General features: G+C 39.8%; 1 protein-coding gene across 1 annotated transcript in view; it reads right to left on the bottom strand.

Moving 5' to 3' along the window:
* Window positions 1-13,237, bottom strand: part of man1a1 (mannosidase, alpha, class 1A, member 1) — a 445,121-nt gene that overhangs the window by 2,589 nt on the left and 429,295 nt on the right. Inside the window, exon 11 of the mRNA XM_073057385.1 lies at window positions 7,268-7,383. Coding sequence (XP_072913486.1) covers window positions 7,268-7,383 — 116 coding nt within the window. The remainder of the gene's footprint in view (window positions 1-7,267; window positions 7,384-13,237) is intronic.

Below are 13,237 nucleotides of genomic sequence, written 5' to 3'. Positions count from 1 at the left end.
GAGGGATCTGGACCAACTGGAAAAATGGGCCAGAAAATGGCAGATGGAATTTAATGCAGAAAAGTGTGAGGTGTTGCATTTTGGAAGGACCAATCAAGGTAGGACATACACAGTAAATAGTAGGGCACTGAGGAGTGCGGAGGAACAAAGGGATCAGGGAGTTAATTTACATAATTCCCTGAAAGTGGCATCACAGGTAGACAGGGTTGTAAAGAAGGCTTTTGGCATCCTGGCATTCATAAATCAAAGTATTGAGTATAGGAGTTGGAATGTTATGGTGAGGTTGTATAAGACATTAGTGAGGCCAAATTTGGAGGAATGTGTGCAGTTCTGGTCACCTAATTATAGGAAGGATATTAGTAAGATTGAAAGAGTGCAGAGAAGATTTACTAGGATGTTGCTGGGTCTTCAGGAGTTGAGTTACAGGAAAAGATTGAACAAGTTAGGACTTTATTCCTTGGAGCATAGAAGAATGGGGGGGTGAGATTTGATAGAGGTTTACAAAATTATGAGGGGTATAGACAGAGTAAATGCAAGTAGGCTCTTTCCACTTAGATTAGGAGAGATAAATACGAGAGGACATGGCTTTAGGGTGAAAGGGGAAAGGTTTAGGGGGAACTTCTTCACTCAGAGAATGGTGGGAGTGTGGAACAAGCTGCCATCTGATGAGGTAAATGCGGGCTCACTTAAGTTTTAAGAAGAAATTGGATACATACATAGATGGGAAAGGGCTGGAGGGTTATGGACTGGGTGCAGGTCATTGGGACTAGAAGAATAAAGTTTTGGCACAGACTAGAAGGGCTGAATGGCCTGTTTTCTGTGCCGTAGTGTTCTATGGTAGTCTTGGGTTACAAAGGGATAATGAAAGGGTGCAGAGTTGAGCTGAGTCATGGGCGGTTGAGTTCAATTTAGGAAAAGTGTGAACTGATTTACTTTGGAAGGTTGAACTTTAACGCAGAATACAATGTTAATGGCAGGGTTCTTAATAGTGTGGAAGAACTGAGGGATCTGAGATCCATGTCCATAAATCCCTCAAAGTTGTAACATGTTGGTGGTCTTCATTAGTTGAGGGATTGAGTTGAGGAACCACAAAGTAATGTTGCAGTTCTGTAAAACTCTGGTTGGATCACCCTTGTAGTTCTAGCTGCTTCATTATACAAAGGATGTGGATGCTTTAGAGAGAGTACAGAGATATTTGCTAGGATGCTTCCTGGATTAGAGAGCATGACATGGGGATAGGCTGACTGAGCTAGGGCTTTTCTCTTTGGAGTAAAGGAGGATGAGAGGTGATCTGATAGAGCTGTACAAGAGGCATAAATAAGAGTGGAAATCCAGCGACTTTTTTTCCAGGACAGAAATAGCTAATACAAGGGGGCATAACATTAAGGTTTTTGAAGGAAAGTATAGGGTGTGTCAGTTTTTTTTTTACACAGAGTGGTGGGCGTATGGAACATGCTGCTAGGGTTAGTGGTAGATACAGATAGATTAGGGATGTATATAAGATGGGCACCTGGATGTAAGAAAGGGAGGGCTATGTGGGACTGAAGAGTTAGATTGAGCGTAGAGAAGTTTAAAGAGTTGGCACAACATTATGAGCTGAAGGGCCTGTATTGTTGTATGCTGTTCTATGTTGTTTATGCATTTTTGGAATGTTCAGCAACTTATAACAGTCATGCACAAAAAGCAACTACATTAGCACTGAACTAAAATTAGGCTGGCACTATAAAGAATAGAGCTAAAATGGAGTCTGCTGTATTACATTCATATCAGGCCTCATCATCTTTAATACATGAATAAGACAGCAACTTCTAGTGATTTCCAAAATGTAGACATCTGAAAATTGCTGACCGAGATATCCAGTTCTCCCACAAACTTTGATGTATCAATATCTTGCTAAAGCACTCATGACAAAAATACATGGAGCTGTGTAAACATGCTGAGCCTTTTTTTTTGGATTAACAGTATACAGAAAGAGAGCATTTATTATTTCAGACCTAAATGCAATGCGGTAGGTGGTGAGGAGTGCCTTCCTTAAATTGGAGATGATATAAGGAGGATGCAGTTAGGGATTTGTAGGATTTCAACTCAGGAATGAAAGAACAACAATATATGCTTGTTAGGAAAAATGAGCAGCTTGAATATAACTTTACTGGGTGTGATGTTTCCCTTCTTTCCATAAAGTTCATAGGTTTGAAAGAATCTGTTAATGGAGATTTAGTGAGTTCTACCATCCATAGATGATACACATTGCAGCCATAATGTATTCTTGGGTGAAATAAATGTTGGAAGTGGAAGTTGGAGCTGATCAATCATCTAGATAGGTGAAAAATATTCCATCACACTCTAAATAGTGCACAGCTTTGGCAAGTTAGGAGCTAGCTTGCTAGTTAGAAGATACCTAAAATCTTGCCTACATTTGTCTTCAGAGTATAAGATTGGTTTGATGGAGATATTGTAACACCTAAGATGATGGGAGGTTCAAAACGACAATTCCACTGAACACCAATGGGAGGTTTCTCTGTTGTTGGATACAGCTCGTGCTTGGCAATAAGTGATGTGTATTGCTTGTCAGCTCACTGCTGAACATCATGCAGAACTATTATATCATAATGAATATTCCCCATTCTTGACCTTACAATGACAGGAAGGTCATTGATCAGAAAGTTGAACACTATCCACAGACCACTTATAGCAGTAGATTGAGACTGAGATGAATGACTCCCAACAACCACAAGAACGTTTCCTTGATATAACTCCAACCCATGGAGACACCCAATAGTGATTCTTTGTACATCAGCTCTCCTAAAGTCCCTGACATTTACCCGATATGTCCTATCAGAATTTGACTAAATCTCTCCACAGATATTACCAACCTCCAACATTCTCTTTTATTTAAGGCTTTCAGTATTACAGTATTTTGCATCTTTCAGTTCCAATATTTTTCAATTTTTTCATTCATCAAACAGTTTAATTATAAACCTTCACCATCCATTCTCAGGCACTACCGCAGTATTCCTTGTTTACTTGCTCTTAAGGAAGGGTCTTGGTCTGAAATATGGATTCTTTATTCCTTTCCATAGCCTCATTCTCTAAAGGTTGAAACATGTTTGATTTCTAACTTTCCCTCATTTTCATCATCAATTTTAAACATGAGTTTCTGATTATCTGCTTCATTAATTCTTCATTCCATTCTCACTCTGATCTGTTAGTGACTTCATGCACTGTTATAACAAGGATCCTTTCCCGTGAAAGTATTGGAAGATTATACAGGAGTGCAGAAAAATTTACAAGGACACTGCCAGAATTTGAGGGACTGAGTTATAGGGAAATGTTGGACAGGTTAGGACTTTGTTTCTTTGGACATAGGAGACTGAGATGTGATTTTATAGAGGTATATAAAATCATGAAGGCACATAGAGGGTGAATGCTCTTAAAATTAAAATCGGTAGCCACTGGGAAATCCTGCTGTCTCTGGTGGATGGAGCTTAGGTGTTCAGCGAAGCGGTCTCCCAATCTACGTTGGGTCTCACCGATATACAAGAGGCTACAACTGGGAGTACGGGATACAGTAGATGTCTCCAACAAGTGAAGTGCTGCCTCACCTGGAAGGAATGTTTGGGGCCCTGAATAGTAGTGAGGAAGGAGATGTAAGGCAGGAGTAAGCATTTAGTGAAGGGATTTAGAATGTGAGTCTATCGCACACTCCGGAGCAGAAGGTGGTGGTAATGCACCATTAAGCTGGGTGCCAACCGCCATAAAACAAGATGGGGGGAGGGAGGGAGGGAGGGAGAGAGAGAGAGCATTTGTTTCTCTTGCAAGGATAAGTGCCAGGAGGGAGATCAGTGGGGAGGGATGAATGGACAAGGGAGTCGCATAGGGAGTGATCTCTGCAGAAAGTAGAGGGGTGGGAAAGATGTGCTTGTTGGTGAGATCCTGTAAGAGATGGCATAAGTTACAGAGAATTAGGTGCTAGACACAGAGGCTGGTGGGGTGGTAGGTGAGGACAAGGAACCCTAACCTTGGTGGGGTGGCGGGAGGATGGGGTGAAGGCAGTCATACGTGAAATGGAGGAGATGTGGTTGAGGACAGCCCTGATGGTGGAGGACACACATTTTAATTCCACTTCCCATTCTGACATGTCAATCCATGGCCTCCTCTACTGTCACGATGAGGCCACACTCAGGTTGGAGGAGCAACACTTTATTCCGTCATGGTAGCCTACAACCTGGTGGCATGAACATTGATTTCTCCGACTTCCAGTAATGCCCTCCCCCCACCATTTCCCATCCCCTTTCCCTCTCTCACCTTTCTCCTTGCCTACCCATCACCTCCCTCAGGTGTTCCTCCCCTTTTCTTTCTTCCATGGCCTTCTGTCCACTCTTATTAGATTTCTCTTTCTCCTGGCCTGTATCTCTTTCAACAATCAACTTTACTTGATTTCTTTACTTCACCCCCACTCCCAATTTCACCTATCATTTTGTGTTTCTCCCTCCCCCCGCCACTTTTTAACTCTGACTTTTTTATTCCAGTCCTCCTGAAGGATCTTGGCTTGAAACGCCGACTGTACTTTTTTCCATAGATGCTGCCTGGCCTGCTAAGTTCCTCCAGCATTTTGTGTGTTGCTTGGATTTCAACCATCTGCACATTTTGCTGTTTCTCAGCCCACTTACTCAACTGATCAAGGTCTGATCTCCTTGTAATTTTTGATAAATATCTCCTTTGTCCACTATACTTCCTATTTTAGTGTCACCTGCAAACTTACTATGCCTTTTACATTTTTTTCCAAATCATTGATATTGACAAACAATAACGGGCCCAGTACCAGCCCCTGAGACACCATTAGACATAGTCCTCCAGTCCAAGAAACAACTTTCTACCATCAAGCCAATTGTCTTATCTAGTTAGCCAGCGCTCCCTGGAATATGTGCAATCTAATTTTCCAGTCTAACTAGTAGTAAAGGTAGGGGAGAATGATGGATGGAATAAAGGAATGTTTTTCTGCTAGGGTGAAGGCATGTGTCAGGTAGAATCAGATTAAACTACTATGGTTGTGTGGCTTATACGGTCCTATCCTATGGGGACATATCCAGTAGGCCAGGTTATGCACTGGAAGGTAAAGAATATTCTTACATGGATAGGAAGTAAAGGGAGTTCAGTAGAGAAATCTGGAAAGCTTCAGTGAGCTCAAAACAAGGATGAGGTGTTGTACATTGAGCTTGAAACAAAGCCTTCTTGTAAAATTGCTGGAGGTTTAGAGATCACTGTGAGAGTGGATGGTGAATTTCAGTGGTCTTTATCGAAGTTCATCCTGAGCATCTGCTTAACACAGTATTCTTGTGTGTAGGGGCTGTTCATTGGAATACTGACTGTTGCTGGAACATCAACAGCTCAGTGAAATAATGCACTTTGGTCTGTCTAAATTTGTTTGGTTTCCTGATGCAAGGAGATGCCTGCAACTGAAGGATGGCCAATGGAATATTCCAAGTTTCAGGAATGTGTACTGAGCAGTGTACTGAGGTTTCTGTAATAGCCTCTCAAATGTCTCATTGATGGAATGGGGGGAAGCAATTTGGGGACTTTGACATTTCTTAAATAAATGTATTGAAATATTTAGTATTGTGAATGAAAATATTGATGTCTTGAATGTATTATAGTGTGTGTTGCATTACTGTGAATAAAATCTTGTTAGCAGTTTTTAGTAAAACCTTGGAAAATAAATCCCATTGTTTTCCCTTATTCAAACTGTAAAGATTCCTTGTTGACATTAATGAGTACCCTATTACTAAGTTGCAAAAATACACGAAAGCAATATTTCCCTTCTATCCATATTTCATAATGAGAAAGATGCCATACATAGATTGACACACAATTGATAGAGACTATTCCCCAGGGCTGAAATGGCTAGCACGAGAGGACATAGTTTTAAGGTGCTTGGAAGTAGGTACAGAGGAAATGTCAGGGGTAAGTTTTTTTTATGCAGAGAGTGGTGAGTGCGTGGAATGGGCTGCTGGCAGTGGTGGTGGAGGCGGAAACAACAGGGTCTTTTAAGAGACTCCTGTATGGCTACATGGAGCTTAGAAAAATAGAGGGCTATGGGTAAAGCCTAAGGTAGGGACATGTTTGGCACAGCTTCGTGGGCCGAAGGGCCTGTGTTGTGCTGTATGTTTTCTATGTTTCTAATGCATGCTGTTACAGGCTAACAAAAGCAGAAAGGTAGTCAGATAGGATGTAAGTAATCTGAAACTACCAAACTTCTCCAGAAAGTGAAATTATTTATACCCAATCTGTTCATGTCCTTATAATGAAAACAAAGACAAGTAACTGGCTATCTAAACATTTTAGCAAATTTGTTTATGTGGGGGAAAATCTAGAATGCACATAAGCAAATGTAGTTAATTCAACATGTAAAGAAAGCTTTTGGTACACTGGCCTTTGTAGATCACAATATTCAGTCCAGGAGTTTAAGTTGGATAAGATGTTGCCGAGGCCTAATTTGGAGTATTGTTTGCAGTTTTGATCACCTACCTACAGAAAAGATGAAAATATGATTGAAAAAGTACAGAGAAAATTTACAAGCATGTTGTCAGGACTGGAGTTATAAGGAAAGATTGAAGGGAGATTTGATAGAGGTATACAAAGTTATGAGGGGTGTAGAGAGGGTAAATGCAGGCTTTTTACACTGTGGTTGGGTGAGACCTCAAGTAAAGGTCATGGGCTAAGGGTGAAAGGTGAAATGTTTAAGGGGCACATGAGAAGAAGCTTCTTCATTCAGAGGGTGGTGAGAGGGTGGAACGAGCTGCCAGCACAAGTGGTGGATGTGATTTTCATTTCAACAATTAAGAGAAGTTTGGATAGCTACTTGGATGGTAGGGGTATGATGGGACTAGGCAGTTTAAATGGTTTGGCATGGACTAGATGGGCCAAAGGGTCTGTTTCTGTGCAATGGTTTTCTATGACTATGTAGTTGTACTGATTATCATAAACAAAAGATATCTTGCTCCAGAGAATTAGGTTAGAGTAATCAGATGACATATTAGTGATAATAAATTGCATGTTACATCAAAATTTCACTCTATCTTCTCACAGTGCACTTAAAATGTCCTTCAGACATTCATTCAGAATTGAAAACTGCCTCTCAGCTTAATATGCTTTTTCTAGATAAAAATTGTATACTCTCCTTTCACATCTTTCCAGTTGTCAGCACTGCAATATTACTCACAGATATTTTGAAGTCACAAAACTAATCAGTTTTTTCCTTATTACTTACTTTAAGGTTTCTGCCAGAAAGAAACTCTGTTGCACATCATCATGACTTGGTTGACTGGAATAAACATCTCTAATTCCAGAATATCCAGCAGCTACTCTGCAATTCTTCTCAAGAGCCTATTTGGGAATAAGGCAACATAATTGATATATATGTTTTGACAAAAGAAATCATTGTCAAATTAACAGCAAAACTACCCAAAAGATTTATGGTTCTTCTGAACATTAGCATGCTGACACCTTGCAGCAAACATCCATATTTATCACTCAAATATATTTAAACAAAAAAAACCTTGCAGTTTAAAATGGAACCATTCTTTGCAATATGATTACACAGAATGAAAAATAAAGAAAAGTTTAAATATAAAATGAAGGACTTGTAGGATATGTTGTAATTACAAGAAAAATTGTGGGGCAAGGTTTCTAAGGATTATAAACTCTGCCAGAGACTTTTTGGGTTGTACACTATTTGTTCTGTAAACACTTATAAAACTTTGACTAATAAAGTGACAAATATAATGCGTGAATCTAGAATTATGGAGGAAAATAGCATTATTGTAATGCTGTTCACTAAAATTTTGCACATTCATGCTTTGCAAATAGATGATTGAGTTAATTGTCTCCCTCGTAACATAAAACTGAAAAATAGTTAATTAACCATATATAACAATTACAGCGTGGAAATAGGCCATCTCGGCCCTTCTAGTCCGTGCTGACACTTACACTCACCTAGTCCCACTGGCCCGCACTCAGCCCTTAACCCTCCATTTCTTTCCTGTCCATATACCTATCCAATTTTACCTTAAATGACAATACCGGACCTGCCTCTACCACTTCTACTGGAAGCTCATTCCACACAACTACCACTCTCTGAGTAAAGAAATTCCCCCTAGTGTTACCCTTAAACTTTTGCCCCCTGTCTCAACTCATGTCCTATTGTTTGAATCTCCCCTACTCTCAACGGAAAAAGCCTATCCACATCAACTCGATCTATCCCCCTCATAATTTTAAATACCTCTATCAAGTCCCCCCTCAACCTTCTACGCTCCAAAGAATAAAGACCTAACTTGTTCAGCCTTTCACTGTAACTAGGTGCTGAAACCCAGGTAACATTCTAGTAAATCTTCTCTGTACTCTCTCTATTTTGTTGATATCTTTCCTATAATTCGGTGACCAGAACTGTACACAATACTCCAAATTTGGCCTTACCAATGCCTTGTACAATTTTAACATTACATCCCAACTCCTATACTCAATGCTCTGATTTATAAAGGGCAGCATACCAAAAGCTTTCTTCACCACCCTATCCACATGAGATTCCACCTTCAGGGAACTATGCACCATTATTTCTAGATCACTCTGTTCTACTGCATTCTTCTATGCCCTACCATTTACCATGTATGTCCTATTTGGATTATTCCTACCAAAATGTAGCACCTCACACTTATTAGCATTAAACTCCATCTGCCATCGTTCAGCCCACTCTTCTAACTGGCCTAAATCTCTCTGCAAACTTTGAAAACCTACTTCATTATCCACAACACCACCTACCTTAGTATCATCTGCATATTTACTAATCCAATTTACCACCCCATCATCCAGATCATTAATGTATATAACAAACAACATTGGACCCAATACAGACCCCTGAGGCACACCACTAGTCACCGGCCTCCAACCTGACAAACAGTTATCCACCACTACTCTCTGGCATCTCCCATCTAGCCACTGTTGAATCAATTTTACTACTTCAATATTAATACCTAATGATTGAACCTTCCTAACTAACCTTCCGTACGGAACCTTGTCAAAGGCCTTACTGAAGTCCATATAGACAACATCAATTGCTTTACCCTTGTCAACTTTCCTCGTAACCTCTTCAAAAAATTCAATAAGATTTGTCAAACATGACCTTCCACGCACAAATCCATGCTGACTATTCCTAATCAGACCCTGTCTATCCAGATAATTATATATACCATCTCTAAGAATACTTTCCATTAATTTACCCACCACTGACGTCAAACTGACAGGCCTATAATTGCTAGGTTTACTCTTAGAACTCTTTTTAAACAATGGAACCACATGAGCAATATGCCAATCCCCCGGCACCATCCCCGTTTCTAATGACATCTGAAATATTTCTGTCAGAGCCCCTGCTATTTCTACACCAACTTCCCTCAACGTCCTAGGGAATATCCTGTCAGGACCCGGAGATTTATCAATGTATTGCAAAATATAGACCCTTTATCTTGACTAGCTGAGATTGAAGGGAATCAAGACTGATTAATTAGAGGAATGTCCAAAGAAATGACAGATAGAATACAGTGTTGGGTAGTGTATAGTCATGCACTTTGGTAGGAGACCAAAATGAGATGCAAAGGGGCTTGAGAGTCCTGGTATAGGATTTCCTGAAAGTTAATTTGCAGGTTGAGTCTATGGTGAGGAAAGCAAATGTAATGTTAGCATACATTTTGAAGACTAGAATATAAAAGCAAGGATGTAATGTCGAGCCTTTATAAAGCACTGGTGAGGCCTTACATAGAGTATTGTGAGCAGTTTTAGGCCCCTTATCTTAGGAAGGATGTGATGAATCTGGAGAAGGTTCAAAGGAGGTTCATGAAAATTATTCCAAGATTGAATGGCTTGTCATATAAAGAGTATTTGATGACTCTAGGCCTGTATTCACTGGAATTCAGATGAATGAGGGTGACCTCAATGAAACCTATCAAATGATGAAATGCCTTGATAGAATGGATGTGGAGAGGATGTTTCCTATGGTGGGAGCATCTAAGACTAGAGGGGTGTCCTTTTAGAATGGAGATGAAGGAATTTCTTTAGCCAGAGAGTGGTGAATCTATGAAATTCTTTGCCACAGGGAGCTGTGGAGGCCAAGTCTTTGTGTATATTTAAGGGAGAGGTTGATAGGTTTGTGATTGGTCAGGGCATGAAGGGATATGGGGAGAAGGCAGGAGAATGGGGCTGAGAGGAAAATTGGATCAGCCATGATGAAATGGTGGAGCAGGCTCAATGACCCTATGCAGCTCTGGTGTTAATACAATGCATCTCCGTTTAGTAACTGCAAAGATTTTAAAAAACATGATTTTCAACTCTGAGAAAACACCTAGGTAAATCAGGGGTCATGTCACGCAATTATTATTAAAGTACATGTACATAAACTAGTGTCTTTGTTACTTCTCAAAATGTACTTCCAGAAGCTAAATTATTCATTTTAAATGTAATGCCATACCACTTTTAACTGTTCCTAAGACTTCCTCATAAATATAACAGCAAGTGACATGTCAATTAGGTTAATAACTTTATTGAGAAAATCTGCCTTTGTGTTCAATAACCTTTGGCTACTACTTGACATTTTTGTATCATTAAGCAAATGGTTAAGCAGTAATGAAGACATTTGAGCACAAATTCAGGGACTCAAGCTGACTGACTGGAATCAAAATGGGAGTGCTAACCGGCACATGTTCAAGATCTTCTAGATATTAAAGGAAATATGGAACATGGAGTTAGTGCAGGCAAGTGACACTCAGGTAAAGATTTCATTGAATGACGGAGCAGGGAAGCACATCTACACGTACTGCTTCTATTTCTAATAATTCCTGTATAGCCATGCCAATCCTCAGGGAATTTTATCAGAAAGTTTCTTTTTGTAAAATACGGTAGTGGCCTGGAGGGGAAAAATCCTTGTGTACTTTTAAATTAATAAATGATGGCATAAAATTTTTCTCTCCTGACCTCGTACTCATATCTTCAAAAAACATTCATTTATGCATATCGTTGCTAACAATTCTCTGTTCAGCGAGCAAGCTAATCCCTTGAAATCTGTAGAGAATCCAGAAAAATGCTGTATATCTTCTTCCTTTCTCTCTGCTTCCCTGGTCATAGAAAATGAAATGAGGTCCAAAAATCGCTTAGTGTGCAAGTCTGTGAGTTTACCAACATTTCTATTACCATAAGGGGTGATTATAGATTTAAGTTTCTACTAAGAATACAGAGTGACATAATGGAGAATAAAAATCATTCAATGAAGAATACCTGCAGAAACCAGACAGACCCCCCCCCCCCCACCCCACAGAGTAGTTTGTAGGGTCACAGGCTCTGACACATTTATAACTACTTAATCCCATGCCTACATTAATTTCATATCCCTCCAAATACTGCTCATTTAGACACCTACCCTAAATGCTGTTACTGCTCTTTTTTCTATCACCTCCTCAAGGAGCTTAATATCTATACCAGTCATTTCTCTGATCTCTTTTAAATGACCATCCTCTCATCTTGTCTATGCCCTCTAATTTTGAACACCCCTACCATGTGAAACAGTCATTGGCCATCTACCCTACCTATGCCTCTCATAATTTTATGTACCTCTATCATCACCTTTCAGCCTCCTTCGTTTCAGCAATCTCTCTTTTTAACCTCAAATCATAGTAACATCATGTATATCTTTAGCTTAATCACATGCTTCCTATAGTATGGTGACAAGAACTGCATACAATTCTCCAAGTGTGACTCAACCAACATTTTATACAACTGTAACATGAGACCCCATCTCTTACACTCAGTATCTCTGCCAAGAAGACAAACATGCCCTACACTTTCATCATCACCTATCTAACTGAGTGAGGTTACAAGAATTGGAGCCTTAAGCTCTGTTTAACTATACCTGTTCAGACCTTGGGAATTTACCCACTCTTATGTATTCCTTGACCTCCAGCACCTCCTTCTTTGTTATGTTGATATGCTGTAGGATTTCAATGTTCCCTCCTCACCAACTCACTGGCTTCTATGTCCTCCTTGCCCGCAAATACAGTTGAAATCTATTCATTTAATTCCTTGCGTATTTCTAGCGGTTCCACACATAGATCACCATATTAATCCTTAAGGGGACCTACTCTTCATTGCTACTGTTGATCTTAATTATAGAATCTTCTAGATTTTCCTTTTTTTATTTGCCCGGGACAATTTATGGTCCCTTTTTGCCTTTCTAATTTTCTTCTTAAGCGTACTCATTCATCTCTTATACTCAAGGGACTCACTTGATCCCAACTGTCTGTGCTTGCAATATGCCTCCTTTTTGCTGACTAGATCCTTAATATCCCTGAACAGTTTGTATGTCACTTTTCAAAACCTCCCACTTGCCAAGAGAATTTTTATATGTCATCCAGCTCTCCCGATCAATTATTGGAAACTCCTGTCTTATCCCATTGAAATTAGCATTTCCAATTTAACAATTTAGTCTTATCTGGTTACATAACTATATTGAAACTAATAGATATATGGTTGCTGATCCTAAAGTACTCCTCTCACAGACACATCAACTTGTCCAGCCTAATTTCCTAAGAGGATGTCAAGTGCTGCCCCTCTCTGATAGGGCCATCTACATACACTAAATGGAAAACTTAGTGAATCACACCATAGACTGGGTACAGTACATGGTTAAGAAACAGTTATGAAATGTGAATCTGCTGGGGAAATCAGGCCAAATAGATGTCCAATATTTGTTTGTAATATACATAAATGATCTGGATGATGGGGTGGTAAATTGGATTAGTAAGTATGCTGATGATACTAAGGTAGGAGGTGTTGTGGATAATGAGGTGGGTTTTCAAAGCTTGCAGGGAGATTTATGCCGGTTAGAAGAATGGGCTGAACGTTGGCAGATGGAGTTTAATGCTGAGAAGTGTGAGGTTCTACATTTTGGCAGGAATAATCCAAATAGAACATACAGGGTAAATGGTAGGGCATTGAGGAATGCAGTGGAACAGAGAGATCTAGGAATAACAGTGCATAGTTCCCTGAAGGTGGAGTCTCATGTAGATAGGGTGGTGAAGAAGGCTTTTGGAACGCTGGCCTTTATAAATCAGAGCATTGAGTACAGAAGTTGGGATGTAATGTTAAAATTGTACAAGGCATTGGTAAGGCCAAATTTGGAATATTGTGTACAGTTCTGGTC

Source organism: Hemitrygon akajei, chromosome 9 (assembly GCF_048418815.1).
Source record: "Hemitrygon akajei chromosome 9, sHemAka1.3, whole genome shotgun sequence".
In the NCBI taxonomy this organism is placed as follows: domain Eukaryota; kingdom Metazoa; phylum Chordata; class Chondrichthyes; order Myliobatiformes; family Dasyatidae; genus Hemitrygon; species Hemitrygon akajei.
Note: the sequence above shows the minus strand (reverse complement) of the source record. Positions and strands in the feature narration are given on the sequence as shown.